Source organism: Canis lupus, chromosome 26 (assembly GCF_003254725.2).
Source record: "Canis lupus dingo isolate Sandy chromosome 26, ASM325472v2, whole genome shotgun sequence".
Lineage (NCBI taxonomy): Eukaryota > Metazoa > Chordata > Mammalia > Carnivora > Canidae > Canis > Canis lupus.
The window spans coordinates 9,245,457-9,266,302 of record NC_064268.1 but is presented as its reverse complement, the minus strand read 5'-3'; the positions used below and the strand labels follow the sequence as shown (position 1 = coordinate 9,266,302).

The window sequence follows — 20,846 nt, the reverse complement described above, 5'->3', positions numbered from 1 at the left end:
ATGTTACATAAGACCGGGTGTGGACCCTCTCACCCCTCAACAACTCCCACCTGTGGAGGGCCCAGCCTTGCCCAAGGGTCTTGGCTTGTCCCTAGATCCCACTGAGGGGAGACCCCTGTTTGATGACCTAACAGCTGGCTGTTCCTTGTTGTTAATTATTCAATTATGGAATCCAAATGTATCTTACCTGGTGCTTCAATTAATTGCTTGTAAACACTCAGGAAAGCTGCCTCGGCCTCCTGACTTCTCTTACTAAGGGCCACCACCTTCGAAGACAAGAGAGAGAGAGTCATATGTAACCATGGCGTCTGAGTCTACAAAGCAATATGCTCATTTTTGATGTGTGCAAACATGGGATGTGGGGAAGGGAAGGGGAAATGAAGGTCAGAAGTATGGAGTTAGAAAGTCCAAGTTCAATTCCTGGCTCCACCATATTCCAGTTGTGTGGCCTTGGGTATGTCATTGGCATACCCTTAGTTTCCTCGTCTGGAAAATGGAGGAAAAACAGAACCTACCTCCTGGGCCTCTTAAGGGGGCTGAATGAAGCTGCATGTAAATGCTTAGCACAGCACCTGACACAGAGTAGGTTGCTAGCAGCTATTATTTTTGTTGTTGTTATGAAAGTGTAATTCTAGAGATCCAAATAGGACACATGCTCTGGGGGAAAGTGGGATACATCTGGGGAAGATTTCTTGCCACTGAAAATTAAACAGAAATTGTTCAAGCTCTCATGAGATGTCAAACAGCTCAACCAATGACTGATGGAAACATAAATGGCTGGATAATCCCATGGTGAAGAGCTACCTTCATGCATTTGTTCTCTTGCTCACAGACTTCTTCATTCTGTCAGTGACATTCCATAACATGAGTTTGGCCAAGACATTTCTAGGGCTCAGCACCATCTCGTCCCTCTCTGCCCCTGGCTACGAATTCCTGAGCTCTGGCCTCACAGCTGCCTTGATGCTGGCTGCTGGTAGCCAGTCCCTCTGGCATAGTCCTGGGCCTCCCCTACATATGGCTGGAGCGAGCTCCTGGTACCCACAGGTCACTGTCTCTACATCTTCAAGAACACTCTGGGCGGGGTATCTCACTTTGGACTAGAACATCTTTATCTTCCCTGACAGAGATAGATATACCTCTCCCTTTGGTGCCAACTTCTTCAGTGATGAATCTACTGGGAGTATCTACTTGTAAATCTCCCTCCTTCAAAACCAGGCTTTTCTTACCAATCCCAGTGATGCCATTTGGGGGAGTGTCTGTTATCAAATTCCTTCCCTTGATGTGAGCTCTATGAGTGTACTGTCTGGTGCACAGAAGGTGTTCAACACAATCTGTTGAATGAAACAAATCTACGTGGGTTGCCCCAACTCTAGGTCCTGTTTGTGACACCATCCTGGAGAAATGACAGTGGCCAATTCTGAGACAGTTCATTCGTAGAAGTGGCCAGCTAAGGCTACAAGCTGGAGCCAGGCCACTTGGGTTCAAATTCCAGCTCCACCACTTACTATCTTTGTGTCCTTCAGCAGACAGATCACTTCAATCCCTGTGCCTCTACTTCCCCTCTGTAAAGTGGAAATAAAAACATCACACTCACCCTTGCTGGAGGATCAAATGATTTAACACATGTATATAGCACTTTGTAAAACTCATGGGATGCATTATGCCCCAATATATGTCACCTCTTGGTATGACTGACCCCTTCCGTCTTGCCTATTATGAGGACAGGTTTTGTCCAGTGCTGGGTGATAAACCTCAGCTGTGCTTATCTGGTGTCCTACGAAGACCACCTGAGAAAGGCTCTGCCTTCACACATAGTACTGCACACTGTGAAGAATTTGAAAACTACAGTAGTTTCTCTACGGCTTCCAAGACGGCAGCCACAAATCACATGTGGCTACTGAGCATGTGAAATGTGGCAAGCACAAATCGAGATGTGCTGTGAGTGCAAAATACACATAAGGTTTCAAAGCCTTAGTACAAGAAAAAAGAACATACAATAGCTCATCAGCATTTTTTGTTATCGATTACATGTTGAAGTGATAACATTTTGGATATGCTGGGTCAAATAGAATCTTTTATTAAAATTCATACCTGTTTCCTTTTACTTGTTTTTTAATGTAGGTACTACAATCTGTAAAAGCTCATCCATGCATCACATTATATTTCTATTGGACAGCACAGCTTGAAGGTTTTATAAAGTCCACAGAGAATTCATTATTTAAGAGAGGTGGAGGAAAATGTATGGTGGATGTTGAGCAAATGATTTTGTAAAGGTCAGTTACAAAAGTTCCTTAAGCTGTCTTATTATTCTGAGAATAGTCTCTGGTCTTTTAAATCCCAGAATGAATAATAGTCTCTCATTCACTCAACAAACATTTCCTGAGCACCTGCTATGTGCTCTGTGGGCTGAGAACTCCTAGATGAATAATGCAGACTCGAACCCTGCCCTTGTGGGACTCTCAGTCCAGTGGGAAGATCAACATCAAAGCAGATTCTCCAGGTAACTCATCAATTACAAGTGCTAAATGCTTTGAAGGAAAAGTGCAAGCGGGCCTTGAGAGAGTATAAGTGGAGGGAGGCTTACCCATTTTGGTGGGTGGAACATTAGGAACTGTCTCCTGGAGAAGGAAAAGGCAATGGTGAACAAAAAGAATGTTCCAGAATCTAGGGAAGGGAAAAATCACCAAGTGTGGGAAGATTTTTGTTCTTGCTGAGATGGATAAGACACAGTTCCTGTTCTGGGGAGTCAGAGCTGAATGGGAGACACAGCTACGTCCAAGATGAACCATAATATAGGAGGAGGTGATGCAAACACTAGAGTGTCTAGAGTAATGTGAGGAGGGAGAAATTAATTCAGGGTTTGGGAGGGCATCCTCGATGGGCCAATAATAATAATAATAATAAAATATTATTATTCAGCATTTACCACGTCCCAGATAATCTTACCATCCATGGTCATCTCTCTCCATGGATACACCAATCATTGAAGGTCGCTGCTTTCATTATTCTCATTACACAGGTAAGGAAACTGAGGTTTGATGACACTGAATAACTTGCCAAATGTTACCCAGTAAGTAAATGGCAGAGTGGGATTCATACCAGGTCTGGGGGTTCAAATTCCTGCTCTGATCCCCTTTCTCCTAGATAGAAAAACCATCCTTGTCAGTGGAGATAGTTGCTTGGACCCCATGTGCTGCCTCATGACATCATCTATGGCTGTACCAGGTCATGGGGCTGCTGTGTTGCTGATCTGGAGCCCAGGAAAAACCATGAGAAATGAAAGCAATTCACCTCCTGATCCCTAGATGGAAAATTATCAAAAATCAGCCAGCAAAGTCTGAATGCTTCATTTTATAGTCATCTATGCTGAGCACATGTGGTGGATGGTGTTTGGTAAAAGGCATAAGAGTGTTCCATTGACTTGGGGTGCCTGGGTGGCTCAGTGGGTTAAGTGCCCGACTCTTGGTTTCAGCTGAGGTCATGATCTCAATATCATGGGACTGAGCCCCATGTCTGGCTCTGTACTCTGTTCAGAGTCTGCTTTGGATTCTTTCTCCTTCCCACTCCCTCTAGCTCACACTCTCTCAAATAAAATCTTAAAAAAAAAAAAGAATATTCGACTGATTCTAAAAAGGAACTCTGGGCAGGGGAGGGGCAAGTATCAGAAGATTCCTTTAATGCTTCCCTGTCCCTGCCTATAGTACATTCTGCTTTCTACTCACGGTGCTTATCAATTGGTAAGGGAGTGTTGTTTACCTGTGTGACTGTCTCCTTATGATATTGGTCTGCCTATTAGAGCTACAGTGTCCTATACGGTAGCCACTAGCACATGTGGTCATTGAGCACTTGAATGACTATTCCAAATTCAGATGGGCTGTAAGTGTAAAATATGGGATTTTTAAGGATGTAAAATCCTTAGGATGAAAAAAGGGTTATGAAATATCTCAGTAATTTAAAAAAATGTTTATGAGAGAGAGAGAGAGAGAGAGAGGAAGCAGACTCCCTGCTCAGCAGGTAGCGCTACTCAGGGCTCAATTCCAGGACCCTGAGATCATGATCCAGCCGAAGGCAGACGCTTAATCGACTGAGCCACCCAGGCCCAGGTGCCCCCCTCAGTAATTTTAAATCTAGATTATATGTTAAAATGATAACACTGTGGTCATATTGGGTTCAGTAAAATATATTATTAAAATTAAATTCACCTGTTTCTTTTTACTTTTTAATGTAGCTATTAGAAAAATTTAAATTACATATGTGGCTTACATTGTATTCCTAATGGATAGTGTTGGTCTAAATCAGGGATTGGCAAACTATGGTCCTTAGGCCAAATCTGGACCTTCATTTGTGTAAATAAAGTTTTATTGGAATACAGCTGCAGTCATTCTTATACTTACTGTCTATGGCTGCTTTGATGCTATAATGGCCAAGTTGCATAGTTGTGACAAAGACTCTGGCTCAGTCAGTATAGCATGCAACTCCTGATCTCAGGGTCATGAGTTTGAGCCCCAACTTGGGGGTAGAGGTTACTTAAAATAAAATAGGGGCACTTGGGTGGCTCAGTCAGTTAAACATGTGACTCTGTTTTGGCTCAGGTCATAATTTCAGGGTCATGAGACAGAGCTCCATGTTGGGCTCCACACTCAGCACAGAGTCTGCTTGAGGGTTCTCTCCCCCTGGCCCTCCCCTCTCCTCACATGCTGTCTCTCTCTAAATCTCTGAAATAAATCAATAAATCTTAATAAAACAAAATAAAAAATTTATTTTCTGGCCCTTTACACAAAAAGTTTGCTGATCCCTGCTTTCAAGACTCATCTAATGGCTAGACAATATTTTCAAAAGCAGAGATAAAAACACATCCTAGAATGGCTCTCAGTTTTAATCAGTTCATGTTTAGAGCTTCCCACAGTAAATATGACTTGGAGACAGGGAGCCCTGTGGATGCCCTGCCTTGTTCAATTTTGTTTTATTTTATTTTTTTAAAATATTTATTTATTATTTATGATAGAGAGAGAGAGAGAGGCAGAGACACAGGAGGGAGAAGCAGGCTCCATGCCAGGAGCCCGACGCGGGACTCGATCCTGGGACTCCAGGATTGCGCCCTGGGCCAAAGGCAGGCGCTAAACCACTGAGCCACCCAGGGATCCCCTCAATCTTGTTTTAGAACAATGACCCTGTCTGTTTCTAGAAGGCCAGGCCAAAAATCCTTAATGGCATCAGAGTCCAATCTGGTGATGAGCCTAATGTCATTAAGCATCTCTTGGCCTCAGTTTTTTCATCCATCAAGTGGGAAGAATACTCTGCTTAAGAAGCTGCTGGGGAGGAATGGGCCACCATGTGGCAAAGAGTCCCACAGAAGTTGGCAAAAAGCTTTCTAACAAAGCAATTAATTCTTCTTCTAACCACACAGAATGTCTTTTCCAAAGTCTGCAAATTTAGTGCATTTTACCCACGTGCCCAGACAGGTGAGCTTGGCACAAATAAAAGGCCATGTGTCTGTGCTTCACGGCTGGGCCCTACCACACAGAAGGGCGGGAGAAAGTGTCCAGAATGACAGATTTGGCTTGTGACAGGCAGATCTTTGAAGGCCATCTGGGGAAAGAGGAGGTGGCGGCCAGCTACAGACACCAAGAAGGTCACCATCAGAAATAGCTCAGCGTCTGATGGAGCACGTGGCATTTACACCACCCGCTGTAATATGAGGGGTGAAACTGTGTTTGGTCCCCCCGAGTATGAAAATAACAGGTGCAGAACCAGTTAAGTCAGGGGAGAGGCAAAAGCCTGTTCTAGCCACTTAGCTCTGGTCTGTCAAGTGGTTAAAAGTGGCAAATTTGGGGGCCTCCTGAGGCTGAGCTTCCATGAGCTGTCCGAACTCCTGGTGACAATATCTACTGGCTATTGACAAACTTCTCTGTTCAAGCTCTTTACAAAGAATGGCCAGAGCTTCTGGAAACTGAACCCTTATTCAGTGCTCAGTGCCTTATCTTTGGTTTCTCCCCCAATTCTCAGATGTGAGCGCTGTTATGGTTCCCATTCTACAAAGGAAGAAACTGAGGTTCAGGGAGGCCAAATCACTTGGCCAACGGAGAGAACCAGTTAGTGGCAGAGACGACCCAGAATCTTCTCATTCCTGGGCTCAGGCTTACAACCAGAAACTAGTGCTTCCCAAAGCATGTTGCATGGTCCCTGCGCCATGAAAAGGAGGACCTGTGATCAGGTCTGCACACGCTTCCCATGATACGTACAAAATATATCAACATAATGGACGCTCGGACAAGAGCTGTAGGAAAAAGTCCCCTTCAACTCAGTTTAGCCCAGTGTTTTCCCAAATGCATTTAGGCCACAGAACTTTTTTGCTTCAGAGAATAAACCTGGAAACTAGGGTTCCGTGAAACACACTGTAAGAACAGCTTTTCTTTACCACTGGGTTCTGGGCTCCGGGGGGGCGGTGGGCATAGTGGTTTCTGGGAGACAGGGCTGGGTGTGTCTGATGTGGTAGGATTCTAAAAGAAACTGAAGACATGGGTAATTGAGAGGAGGTAGGTGCTCTGAAGGTCTCAGGATCAGGACCTCTGAAGAGGATGCAGAGGGAGTGAGATCTGGGGGGAAAAGAAATCAGCTCAGGATGGCAAGGGGTGGGAGGTGGGGTGCCCTTTAATGCTCTCTGAGGCCTGGTTCTCCCTCTGGAGGCCTGGTGTGCAGATCTGAGGGGATGCATAGGGAGCACAGTGGGGCAGGAGGGATGGGCAGAAACACATGTAAGTAGCATGAAGAGATACAGGAGGAAGACGGCATGGAGTGCAAGGGGGTGCAGAGAGCTACGGTGTTCATGGTTACTGAGGGGAGACAGCAGGGAATAAGGGGGTCAGCATAAAGGGGGAGCAGGAACAGTGGGGGTGCATGGAGAGTGAGGGGGACAGGAAGAAACCCAGCAGCTGTGAATGGGAGAGCAAGGTGCTCACCCTGGGGGCTGCTCAGGGGCTAGGGAGGTCTGCTGCCCAGGTCCAGGGCCGTGCTGGGGAGGGGGACTAAAGAACAGATTAGGAAGGAGATAAATTCCTGACTCAGGACAAGGTGAAAGCTAAAGGTGGGGAAGGCTGTGGGGGACAGTTAGCTGAGAGAGGAGCAAACTCAGGGGGACACACTCAAGAACTATCTACAATCAGCTTGAAGATATTTCTGGCCATTGTGTTGAGGGGAACAGATGCATTCTGAGCTGCAGATTTTCCAGAGGTAGGGGTGAACCAGGGGTGAGAGGAGGGTGGAAATTTTAAGAAGGCTCAGTCTTAGAAAGCTCTAAGTTCCCAAAATGGGTTACCTTATGAGATACTGAGCTCCCCATCGGGAGAGGCATTAAAATACGTAACTGTCTGTGAGGCTGTAAAGGGACTCAGGGAGACCTGCATATGGGGGTTTGGCAAGACTACCCACAAGACTTACATGCAATTCTAAGATGAGTCTGTGTGACAGATCCCTTTTATTGGTAGTGATATTCTGATTTTTTATCACTTGTGAAATGGGATAACATTTGTCCTGCTGGTATAGGAACTGTTATCATTAGTAATAACAGTGACTACTGAGCACTAACTCTGTGTCAGGCACTGTGTTAAGTGTTGGACATTACCTCCTTTAATCCTCCTAACTCTGAGGAGGTAGTATTACTGCCCATTTAGTAGATGAAGATATTGAGGCATGGGAGGGAGAAGGCCATACGATGTGGGAGCTGGAATGCAGATTCAGCTTAGCTGGATTCTGAAGCCCAGGCTTCTAATTCCCGCTTGGAACTGACTCTAGTGGGAGGTTTGTGGAAGCAGCTGGAATATGTGGGAGAGCTGGAGATCTAGATGGTCAGGGGACTGGGCACCAGGAGAAGCCAAGCACCTGAGTCTTCAGCAGAACCTGACTTCCCCTGCCTTACAAAGTGTTTGCTAGGAGCTCCATTCCTGGGTTGAGTGCTAACGCTCTCTCTTATAAATCATTGATGTGGCTGAGCAAATGAAAATTACAATTTAATGTAGGGGCTTAAATAAGAAATAAGAGTTTGACTCTTACTTTTGTTGGCTACTGTTGATCTGGGCTCTCGGCTCCTACTCAGGCAGGGCAGAAAGGCTGAGACCCTCGCTGGCCTTTTGAGGTCTTGGGGGGCATTCCCTGGAGGATCATGGGGGTCCCAGAAAGACCTCATCCTAGCAGCTCAGAAGCCAGCAATAGACATTTCTAGATCTCGACAGGATGGAACAGATTAACGCCTCTGGCCACCTGTTATTATTTTGAATCCTCAGGTGTAAATCCCTAATTCAAATTGGCCTCTGAGACCGCCCCCCCTTCTAGGGCCGCAGGTCCAGCTTCTAGATTCTCCCCTCAATGCCTCAGCCTGCAACAGTGATAGACATGGGCAGAAGCTCAGTAATTACAACAATAATACGTAATGTTTACTGAGCACCTACTATGTGTATGCCCAAGGGGCATCATCCCACTCCTTCCCCAAGTCCCTCAAACACATATTGAGTACTTTATGTGCATTAATTCACTTGATCCTTGCGCAACTCCCATGAGGTGGTGTTACAGACTGAAATGTTTTTCTCTGAATTTGTATGTTGAAGCCCTAACCTCTAATGTGACTGTATTTGGTGATACAGCCTTTAAAGAGATATTTAAAATTAAATGATAACAGGGCAGCCCTGGTGGCGCAGCGGTTTGGTGCCGCCTGCAGCCTGGGGTGTGATCCTGGAGACCCGGGATCGAGTCCCGCATCGGGCTCCCTGCATGGAGCCTGCTTCCCCCTCTCCCTGTGTCTCTGCCTTTCTCTCTCTGTGTGTCTATGAATAAATAAATAAAATCTTTTAAAAAAAATAAAATTAAATTAAATGATAACAAAATGGCGGGTCCCTAATCCTATAGGATTAATACCCTTTTTTAAGATTATATTTTTTTATATAATCTCTACCCCTAATGTGGGGCTTGAACTCATGACCCCGAGATCAAGAGTCACATGCTCTATTGACTGAGCCAGCCAGGCACCCCAGGACTAATATCCTTATAGGAGGAGGAGGAGACCCAGGGATGCAGGAGCACAGAGGAACATAGTGAGAAGGCAGCTGTCTACAAGCCAATGAGAAAGAGAGCTCTCACCAGAAACCAATCCTGCCAGCACCATGATTTTATTCCTGCCTCTAGGACTGTGAGAAAATAAAATTCTGTTGTTTCAGACACCCAGTCTGTGATATTCTGTTACCCTCATCTGACTAAGACACGTGGGCTCTATGGTTATTACCATTTTAAAGACGAGAAAACCGAGGCACAAAGAGTTTATAAAGCAGCCAGTTATTCAGGAAGGTATAGGGTTTGGGCAGTATGCCTTCTTGAGGACTAAACTATTATTTAGATAGAGGGCAGAAAGAAGCCAGCAGGATGGCTGGAGATGGACAAATGGTTGTTGATGGGGACCATGTGACAGATGCCAAAAGGGGAAAGCAACTCTTTGATAGCAGAGACTTGAGATTTTAGAAACCAGGTCTCTTCCAGTAGGTTATACTCCCAGCTGGTTTCCACTGAATGCACTGGGCAGGGGTGGGTTGAGGTGGACGGGTGGGGGGTGAGTCATGCAGGCATCCTTTCCCTGAGGAGTCATTCCTAGACTTGTCCAGCTCCAGAAGCCACCTTCCCAACGCAGGGTTTGTCAGCTTAGGTATGAGCCCCACCGTGGGAGAGTGGGTCTGTCTGTTCACTGCTGTGTCCCCTTCATGCGACCTTATGCACTGCAGGTACTCAAAAATGAGCCTCAGTGTTTATGTGTCATCTTTGGGGTCATGTGATTCTGAAGCTGGAGAGAAACTGGTGGAAGTGGGGGTTCTCCCTATTGAACATCTCTTAAAGACAGGGGCTCGTCTAGGCACTGGGCATTCAGCACCAAGCAGGACTGAATCAAACCTGTACTCTCGTGGATCTGACACTCTAAAGTAAAGGCAGACAATAAAACAAATCTTACTATAGAATGTGTGAAAGTGACCAAAGTGTAAAGGAGGAAAATAAAGCAGGGAAAGGGACAGGAGTGTGGGGCAGGGTGTGTGCTGCCTAGCAGGGCCAGGGAAGGCCTTGGGACTAAGTTGTGCAATGAGTATATGGGGGAACAGTATTCTAGGCAGTGAGAACAGGAGGTGCAAAGGCCCTGGGGCAGAAGTGTGTTTGGCTTGTTTGAGAACAGTGAAGAGGCCAGTGTAGTGGGAGAAGGCGAGTGAAGGAAAAGAGATGGAGAAGGGCAGGGGATGGAACTGTGCAGGCCACTATGAAGACTTGGGACTTTTTCCTCCAATGGGGATAAGAAGTCATGACAGGGTTTTGAGTATAGAAAGAGACATGATCTGACAATTGTTTTAATAGGACCCCTTTGGCTGTTGCGTGGAAAATGGATGGAAACTGCCTGGGGTAGAAGCAGGAAGACCAGGGAGGTAGCTACTGTAACAGTCTGGGTAAGCAAGGACAGCATCCCAGTGCAGGGTGGTGGCAGTGGAAGTGGGAGAAATGCTTGGGTCTGGATGGATTTGAATTTGAGCCATAGGATTCGTTCCTCAGGAACACAGAGGCAATGTGGGGGCATTGAGAGGTAGAGGAGAATCAGGGAGACTCCACAGTTTGGGGGCACGAACAATTGGATGATCTCAAACAGCCCCTGCTATGATTTTTCCCCCTTCCTTCGCAGCCCAACACAGGACAGATCAGGAGTAGGCACTAAAACAACACTGGCTGAATGAACAAATGAATGAATGAGATAAGGAGGGACTTTAGAAGGTTCTCTGAGCTAATCTTTACAAACTACAAACTTAAATAAAACCTCTCATCAAGAAGGATGATGGAGGATAATGCCCTCCGAGTAGCCCAAACTAAGCTGTGGTCTCAGAGACTCTGGTAGGTCTCTTGCAGGCTATCAGATGGCATAACCGAGGAGCCTCCAGTGGGAGGGGACAGATGCCAGGATGTGCCCCAGAGGACCCTGGCAGTTGTCTTAGGGAAGCCAACAGCAGGGTGGGAAAGCTAGCAGGAGAAGCTAGACCTGGGAGTGAGCAGATGTGGGTTCTGGTTTCAGCCAGGGCCTCGCTTCCCTACTCATGTTTGAGAAAGGCCACATCTCCTGTCTGAGCCTCAGTATCCCCATCTGTAAAGTAAAGGTGCTGGCCTTAGGTTCCCGTCCTACTTTGTTGTGCAATGGCTCTGATTCACCTAGGCAGACAGAAAGACAGACACTTTCCTCCCCACATCCTGATTCCCACCCCCCTGGTATTTTGGTCAAAGGCTTTGCGAGGCTTAGGAGCCCACCCAGGCTCTGACTGAGGGTGGGTCTGCTAGGAGAGGATGAGGCAGGGGAGAAAAACACTGTGCAATTTTATTCTAATATTTGTAATTATTCCCAGGCTAAAAATAAGGCACAGAGGAAAGTGTTTTCAAACGTCGGCATTAATGAACACTTTTTATCCAACATAATACAGGCCCCCCAATGCATTTGATGTCAGGCTCTCTGAGATCTCGTGAGCAGCGCCCCACGCCGAGCTGGCTTTCATGGCTTGGAAGCAGTGCAAAAATGAAATGTCCCACAAGTGCAGGCTGGCAGGCTTGCTATTAGCAAGAGTATAATCATCAATTACGTCCAATCACAAACTACTGATTTTATAATTATCAAATGAAGTTCTAACTTCTCACCTCTGCTCAGTGGCAACTAATATAATCTCTCAGTTCAAAAAGGAAGCTTTTTTTCTTTTTCCTTTTCCTCTGGAGCTCTCTCTCTCCTGGGGAAAAGAATTTCCAGGCCTCCACGTAAGACTGCATTTAAATTGCTTGTCACTCAAAACAAAGGCGAACCACTCATTTGTAATTCACCAGCCACCTGAACAGACTGCCTGTTTTCCTTTAAGCATCCATGCACTGAAGCACAAAGATCATTTTTCTATTGTTAAAATTGTATAAGCCAGGGCTTTTTTTAGCATCGAATACACAATTTCACTTCTCTTCCGAGGGCTCCCAGCATAAAAGGGACAGGAGGCTTTCTTTAGTGCCTTACAAATAAATTTCGCTTTGGGGTATTAAAAAAATCAACTATATGCTCATATAATAAGCCACAAAGCTTATTATCAAGGCCGTATAAATATATGAGGGCAGGACAGAAGTTACATTTTTTGTCCTGCCCGGGGTGTGGCCAGTGGATGAAGCCGGATGATTGAAATTCATTCTCACGGGTGCTGGAAGCATCTGTGTCCAATTTCCTCTTTTTGGGAGCTGCAGATACCACAAATGTGGCTCTGTGTTGATTGGCATTTGGCCGGCAGGCTATGAAAGCAGAAACAACCCAGGGTGGGTGCCCCAATTCACCCTTACTGTTCTAGCCAAAGGCAGGCTCCAGCTGTGTGTCTGACTTGCTGGCTACCTCACCCCAGAGGGACAAGCCATGGATGACTGTCATGGAGTCCCTGCATGTAACGGACTTCTTGAGGCTCAGCCTTTGACGCCAGACTTGCTTTGCTAACAGCTTAGTTTTTCTGCCTGATTATAATCATAATACTTCCAATTTTAATCTAGAGCTTTTTATAATTTACAAAGACCTTTCACAGAAATTAGTGCATCTGAGCCTCCACACACTGCCAGGGATGGCCCTGGACAGGCAGGATGGTTGTTCGAGAGGCCCAGAGAGGCTGATACCGTGGCTCCAAGTCACACAGAAAGGGCTGAATTGGGTGTAAATGGGGTGTCTGGACTCAGAGCCAGCTGTGGGGCAGCGAATTTGGGGCTGGAATTTGTGCAACTCCCAACCTTAAGTGGGAAAGTAGCTTCCATTTTGGATAAATTAGAACAGAATCCAGTTCACCTCTAAAATGTCCCCTTCTTGCGCCTGAGTGCTACACTTCCTGACTGGGAGAGTAAAAAATGGGGTTCCTGCCAGCCCACCAGAAGTTATTCATAAGCTACAGCCGGTCTTTCTCAGCAGTAGCCGTGGGGACGAACAAAGATTTAAAATAACAGTGAAACTATTCTGTGTGATGGTGGATACGCGTTATGCCATTTGTCAAAACCCATAGAACTACAGCACGAAGAGTGACCCTAATATAAAGGATAGACTTCAGTTAATAATAATGTATCAATGCTGGTTTAGCAATTGTAACAAATGTACCACACTAATGGAAGATGTTAGAAGAAACAGGCTGGGGTGAGAGAAGTGGGAGTACCCCAGAGCTCTGTACTTTCTGCTCAAATTCTCTCTAAACCTAACTAAAACCACTCTAAAAAGGTCTAGTAATTACAAAAAAAAAAAAAAAAAAAAAAAAAAGAAAGAAAGAAAGAAAGAAAGAAAGACAGTAGTATAAAGCAGTTAGTATGTGCCAGGCACTGCTGAGTGTTTAACTCATTTAATCTGTACAGGAGCTCTATGAGGTCAGTATCATTATCTTTCTGATTTTATTGGTGGGGAAAACAAGACATCAGAGAGGTGAAGTAGTTTGCCCAAAGTCACACAGCAAGTAGCAAAACTAGGATTTACACCCTGGGCTCCAGAGCCTTTGCCTTTAACTGTGAGAGTAAGGGGGTTATCACTGCGTCCTCACTCAAAGGCTGTCCCCTTCCCCAGAGGATACAGCTATGTGTGAGCATCCCAGCATGCTCACAGGTGTCACAAAGTGCATGAAACTAGGGGTAATGAACAGTGGGGTTCAGGGCCAGATGCACCCCAAAGACATATTTTCTTGGATTCTCCAGTGTTTTAAAAATATTTGAGCCATCAAAATTCATCAAGTTACACACTTAAGATTTGCGCATTTTACCGTATGTAAATTACACCTCCATAAAGTACTGTGAGCATGAAAATATGTGCATATATATTGAGCCAGCATTTAAAAACCAGAAGAGATCCAAATTGCTGGCTTCTCTCGGAAAAATCAGAGGATCTGGCTACCCTAGGCCCACGTTTCCACTGACAACCATCTCCAGGAGCCAACTAGCTGTTTCCTGTTGAGAAAGGCTGGGGCTCTGCAATTCACCCCAGCCTCCTGTGCTCCTGTAGTACAGGTGTGGGCCTATCTGGGCCACCAAGAGCACCAGCGTTTTCTCTCTGTCCTACACAGACACCCCTTTCCCCTTGCTTTGTCTTCACCAGATTCCTCTTAAGTTCTATCAGCTTCCTATCTCCTCCCTGCCCACTTCAAATGGTCATTTTGCAGTTCTGAGAAAAAACCGGAGTGAGGAGCAGTGTGTCCCATATTGGTCCTACTTCGCTTCCAGGCAGCCCCATGTAGCCAGTAAACTGCCTTTCCAAACTGCAACAAGATCTTTGTGTGAGCCTTCCACGGAATATGTACAGAATGGTTAGGCCCTCCCACTCAAGTCCACCAGGGCTCAAAGAAAAGAGGCCATCTAGAGCTTCTGGATGATTCTACCCTCCTGGTGGTGAGTAACTCGTAGGCCAAGTTGAGAAGGACCTAGCAGGGATTGGCATTCTGTATGTTCTGGTGGGAGTGGGGAAATCAAGTGGGCCCTGGAGAGAGACGGGTGAGTTCACAAGTGAGGGGGAGAGAAGAGCAAGGTGGTGCAAGCAGCAGAGGCTTAATAAAAGCCTGTGGCTTTGGGCACCTGCGTGGCTCAGTGGTTGAGCCTCTGCCTTTGGCTCAGGTCGTGATCCCAGGGTCCTAGGATTGAGTCCCCCATCGGGCTCCCCACAGGGAGCCTATTTCTCCCTCTGCCTATGTCTCTGCCTCTCTCTCTGTGTCTCTCATAAATAAAATCTTTTAAAAAAACTCCTCAAAACCCCCCAAAAAACAAAGCCTGTGGCTCCAAGGAAGGGCCAGAGAGCACACAGGCTTGGGAGGCAAGGTGGAGTGACTGGGGTCTGAAGCCTGCATTCCTGGTGGGGTGACTCTGAGGAAGTCACTGAGCTCTGAGAGTCTCAGCCTTCATAACTGTACAATGGGTAGAGTGATATGAAGAGCTGCTGGGGAATCTAATCAATCAAAGAAGTAAAGCAGTTGGCTTTACTTGTGCTGGCCTAGCTAGTTAGTGAATGTGCATGGGGTGGATGAATGAACATCCTTTCTTGACCTCTCTGTCCCTTTCTCTACCTAGAGACCAGCTTGGGTGTGGAGACATCAACAGTTAAAAGATACACTTTGTTCACGCTTAATACAGAATGAAGACGGCCAACTCAGAGATAGTTCTTGGGATTTCCAGGCAAAGGGTTCCAATGGTGTTAGAAGTTGGCACTTTCCATAGGGAATGTGGGAGGTGGAAGCTCCTGGAACATGAAGGCTGGAGCCAAATTGCCGGTGCAGGCAGGGGGTCAGGGATGCCAAGAACCACCCCAACCTGCCCCTCTGAAACACAACCAGTATCCTCTGAAATGCAGAGCAGTCCGGGGGTCAGTGCACAGCCTCAAACGACAGTTGCTGCCTCCTGGGCTGGCTTGATGACCCTGACCTGGCCCCTGAGCTCCCACTGCCCCATGCTCAATCAACCATGTACCATGGCATCCTTGCCCCTGGAGGGAGGACTACAGGGATCCCAGGTGGCTGCAAAAGGGGAGACTGTGGAAGTTCTCCAAAATGCCAGCTCAGAAGAGCAGAGTTAAAAGAACATGTATGCCCTTTATGGAGAAACGGCCACCCAAATGTCACGAAGCGCCACCCTGCCCAGGCTTTTAAATATAGCAGTGTCCTTTCTGGATGTCTTGAGGAGTGTGACTTGAGACAGGTCCACGAGAGCCTCAGCTGGACACTCAGGGCACCACTCTGTCTGCTGCCCCATTTGTGCAGCTGGGGCCACAATGTAACTTCCAGTCGTGGTTCTCAGCTGCCACTCAGCTTCATGAAATAGGCTGATTCCATTCCCAGTCCCTCTCACTTCTTTGTGGCTCTGGGCAGCTGAGCCTTTGTTTCCACATCTCAGGGGTATGGTAAGGGTTGCAGGTGAAACGCATTAAAATTGCTTAGCTCACAGGCTGGCAAACAGACAATGCTTAGTAGATGTTGATTCTACTGCTATTAATTATTATGATCTTCAGTGTGTCATATTATGACACTATGCACTATGCGGAGATAAGCCCCAGCCCCGGCTGATGGGTCCTAGAGTAAGAGAGACAGAAAAGGAAAAGGAAAAGGGCAGAAAGCAAGCAGCATTTTGGAGAGAGTCAAGGAGGGAGTGGTTTGTGCTGTCGGGCACTGCTGAGAGGAGGGCTTCAAGGAGGAAGCACTGGCTCACAAAGGTAGAGCAGGCCGAGCAGGTCACTGATCTCCAGAGAAGGGAGAAGTGTTGTGTGCCAAGGTGGGAGGTGAGAAACAGCCTAGCCTGGTGTAATCAGATACTCACTGCCCTTCCCTCCAAGTGTGAAGTTGCAAACAGAGGGTCCGTGGTCCAAATCCCCTCACATACCTGGTTTTGTTCAGGTTTAAAAACAGTTCATTCTTAGGCGACATTTAAAAATCAGGATATTTTTACATAAAATTTGAGATTTCTAGCTTGTCTGGAAAAACTAGAAAATGCAGCCACAGTAGGCTTACACTTCTGAACAGCGAGACCATAAAACACCGCCCCCACGAAAGAATAGCGACTACTTATTGAGTACTTAAAGTGTGCCAGACGCTGTTCTTAGTGCTTTACACACATACCCACAAAGTCTAAAAATCCTCCTAAAAGCCATATAGGGCAGGTGCAGTGATGTGCTAGCAAAGGTTTAACAACCAGTTATCTGCTAGGGAAAAAAAAAAAAGGCCCTGCTTTGTAGTGTTTGCCAATTTCTGTGGCATAAATATTCCCACCATGGCAGATTTCAAGCTACTTTACTGACCAAAGGAGTGCACTGTATGATGAGCCTCTCCAACACATCAGTGGTAGGTGAAGTTATTGTCCCTAGATGAGGAAACAGAGGCACACAGAGGACAAGAGACTGGCCCAAGGTCACACAGCTAGGAGAGTGGGCAGAGCAGAGATTTGGAGAAAGGCAACCTGACTTCCAAGTTGGTGCTTTCATTCTCCATTACTCACCACAAGACCAGACCTCTCCAGTCTGCTCGAGCTGGGCACAGGCCACTCCTTAGGTGGCACACAGAGCCCAGGCTTGCCTCATTCTCCACTCCTGTCACCTTAGCTGTGCCTGCATTGCTCATCCAGCTCACCTGCAGGGCCCCTGCGTCCCTGCTTATCTCCCTGCTTTGGGGTGTGAAATGGCACCCTGCTCCCAGCTTCTCCCCCTACTCTACTGGGAACATCATCAGGTACCTGGACACAAACAGAAGGCACCTGGGGTGGTGGATGACCAGCTTCTTTTCCTCTATCCCAACCCCGGCCCCTAGCACAAAATGCCAGTGCAAACCTTTTAGTTCAAATGCTCTCTCCATTGTTTCGCTCATTCTCTTTGCCAGGAGCACTAACAACATCAATTTAATGGAAGCAATTTTTCTGTTCCCCTCTTTGCCTCCCACTACCCCATATGACAAAACTTCGAAACATCATGATTCATAGGGGGAAAAATAGAAAAACAGTTCACCTTAGGTTAGAAATGCGAAAGTTGCTGTAATCCCCTGTACTCTGTTGGGAGAAGGTGCTTCCATTTATCAGGGGAAGGGGGCTCAGATGGGGAACCCCATCTTCTTTGCTGTTTTCTCAAAGACAGGCAGCCCTTGCAAAGCCCCCAACAACTCTCATCCTCCCAGCTGAGAGCCCAGGATGGCAGCAAATGAGGAAAAGGCTTATGTTTGGTGGGAAACGTGGAAATAATCAAGTGAGAGTAGATTCATGTAAATAATTTAATTACCTTGCACAGCTATGAAATCTCTTGGTTTCCGCTTCCATTATTAATGATGAATGTTAACTATCAGAGGACATTGGCTGAGGTTTCCTGACATACTGGGGGAAGGGCTTTAGGTGTCCCCAGGCAGTCATACCAGGCTTGTCACTGATCAAACTGGTCCCAGCCTCCAGCTGGCCCCTACCCCCATCCTGGGATTGACTGGGAGGTACCTTATGTACCTTGTGATGGAAGCACCCAGGACCACGTATGAACATGCTTATAAAAAACATAGAACCTGAATGTGATCAAGTCTCTAGTCCAACTGCCCATGCACAGCAAACACAGGGGAAAGAGGAGCAAATTAGATCACACCATGAAGACACAATCAGAAAAATCTCAGCTGGAGGTGAGGGGACTTCTCAAGGTCCCACAGCTAGTGGTTCAGCTGGGATGTGAATCCAAGCCCTGAGCACAGCACTCTCCTGAGACCATAGGAAGGGCTAGGACAAGTAAGCTGGGCTTCCCAGAGGGTGGAACAGGGAATCAGAAGAGCCCAGAAGAGAGAAGGGCACTTCTGCTACAAGGGGCAAGGTCCCTCATCCTGTTCTTTCTCTAGGCCAGTCTCAAATTCAAACCCCTGAGATAATGAGGATCGCTGGCCTTGCTTGAGACCAGTGTTGGACACTGGTGCAATGAATTGTGATCAGGGAAGGTCTTCAGGAAAAATGGTCCAGTGACTTCCACATGTGAGTAGCCAGAGAAAGGTGGGGGATGGAAAGCAGAAGAATTGTGACCAACTTGTCCCACTTTGCCTGAGGCTTTCTCGGTTTTAGCCTAAAAAGCTTTGCATCTCAAGACCGTCCCAGCTTTACAACCCCATAGTTCTGCATTCTAGACCAACCAGGACAGTTGGGTTGCCATCCTTAGGAGGCACATCAACCAATCCCAATGTGTGGGCCCGTTAGGAGTCCTGATGCGGACCAAAACAAAATTTAAAACATGGAGGGGCCAAACAGGGACACTGAAGCACTGCCTGGATATTAGGAGATAGTGAGACTACTGTTAAGAAACAAGTAACCAGGGATCCCTGGGTGGTGCAGGGGTTTGGCGCCTGCCTTTGGCACAGGTTGCGATCCTGGAGCCTCGGGATCGAATCCCACGTCGGGCTCCCAGTGCATGGAGCCTGCTTCTCCCTCTGCCTATGTCTCTGCCTCTCTCTCTCTCTCTCTCTGTGTGTGACTATCATAAATAACTAAAAAAATTAAAAAAAGAAACAAGTAACCATGTGTGGTAGGCATGTTAACTAGACTTAATCGTGGTGCTCACTTAGCAAGAGAGGCACATAGCACACCTGAAACTAATACAAAGCTGTATGTCAATTACGTCTCAATTAAACAAAAAGAAAACTCAACAAACTCTAAGTATCTGCAGGAACTGGACTGACTCCAGTACGTGAAGGGGTAAGAGGAGAGAGAGGTAGGCAGTGGGGAGCATAAATGGATGGAACTGCTAAGGGGGTGGAAGAGGCCCGATGGCCGGCTTGCTGGTCTATGATCTTTCTTCTTTCCCGGAGATGGGCCACAGCCACTGTTCTGTACTAAGGCATCTTCCTTCCCACAACTAACTGCATGGGGGGCTGACACTGGTCTCAAGGTAGGTTAATGACCATCATCCCTGGAGTCTGAATTTGAGACTGGTTGATTTTGATTTGTCTGGGTTGTTAGCTTCAGTGACTGTGAGGTGAAGCCAGACGCTCAGATGGCTGTTATGGGGGCCACCTTCTATCTATCATGTGTGAGAAAGTTGGCCTAGGGAGAGGGCAGGATGAGGGCTCTCACCCCTTGCAGAAGAAGTACCCTGCTCACTTCTGGGCTCTTCTGGTTCCTCATTCACCTTCTGGGAAGTCCAGGGTGCATTTTCTCTGTGCACCTCCTATGGTCTCAGGAAGAGTGCTCACATGCTTGGTTTCAAATCCCAGCTCCACCACTAGCTGAGGAACTTTGGGCAAGTCACCTCAATTTGGTGAGGCTCAGTTTCTTCAGTAAAATGGGGGAGAATGCCAATTCTTCCTTCATGGGACTGCTATGAGGATTAAATGGCACAACTGTGTATCTGACGTACGTATCTGATGCCCTATAAATATCATCACAGCTAACCCAGTAATAAATTCTTTTTTGTGGAGGCTAGCTTGAGTGGATGTTTATTTTTTGCAATCCAAGGTTTTCTCTTAAAATGGGCCTCCACTGACACCTCCCACTCCAAGGCTTGGGTGGGGCTGGGATTCTCCTTCCTTTCCCTCCCTCACGAAGGCCTGGGACAGAACCTAGACTGAGACAGAACACAGGCGGAGGTATTGGATTGCTCCTGATGGCCCAGGAAGTTCCGGTGTTGCCATTCCCCCACCCCACTCATTACAAAAAGCAACAGGCGAGGCAAACAGATGGCAGAGATGGCTTTTTTCCTCTCCTCCTAAATAACAAGGTGAAAAAAAAAAGGAAAGGAGATGAACAGATTTCTACCATCTAGATCAAAGAGAAATGGCCATTTTCACGGGTAAGCTTCACTTAGATACTGTCCCTGTGCCCAGGCATGTGATCTCCTGGGGTGGGACTGGGAAGGGTCTGGCTTGCTATTGCCTATCGATGTATCATTAATTTCTTTTTGTTTCCTCCTATGGTGTACATCCGACTCAAGGTGAGAGAACGCAACTGGGCTGCGACTTCTCAGATTGATAGATTGCATTTCTGTGCTGGGTCCGTTTCATGCTTGGTGACTTTGCAGCAAAGCAATTATCACTGTGGAATGCATAATGGCCTAATTAATAACTAATGTCAGGTTGGCCTGTGAGCCATGATTATACCTTGGCAAGCTAACTTTTTTTTTTGTTTAAACATTCCAAGAGAAAAATATTATTATAATTGACTGGTTAAATTGTCAAAGTGTCCCTACCTCGTGGACACGGGGTACAGTAGGAAGCACATAAAGCCTGGAATAAAGAGAGGTGTTCTGCTGCCAACTGGCTAAGTAACCTTGCTCAGCATCTCAGTATCTCTGCACTTGAGTGTCTGCACCTGTAAATAGAGCCACTTTTCTG

At 46.7% G+C, this 20,846-nt stretch overlaps 1 protein-coding gene across 19 annotated transcripts in view; it reads right to left on the bottom strand.

The window, feature by feature from the left end:
• CUX2 (cut like homeobox 2) overlaps nt 1-20,846 on the bottom strand; it is a 283,331-nt gene that overhangs the window by 60,819 nt on the left and 201,666 nt on the right. For 18 of the 19 annotated variants that reach the window (XR_003146582.3, XM_025473953.3, XM_025473946.3 and 15 more), the window contains one exon: nt 188-266. Coding sequence is in view for 18 of the 19 variants with exons in the window: in XM_025473953.3 (XP_025329738.1) it covers nt 188-266 (79 nt within the window). In the remaining variant the exon portion in view is untranslated. Of the gene's footprint in view, nt 1-187; nt 267-2,584; nt 2,619-20,846 lie in introns of all 19 variants that reach the window. The other variant, XM_035706712.2, reaches the window with a different exon arrangement.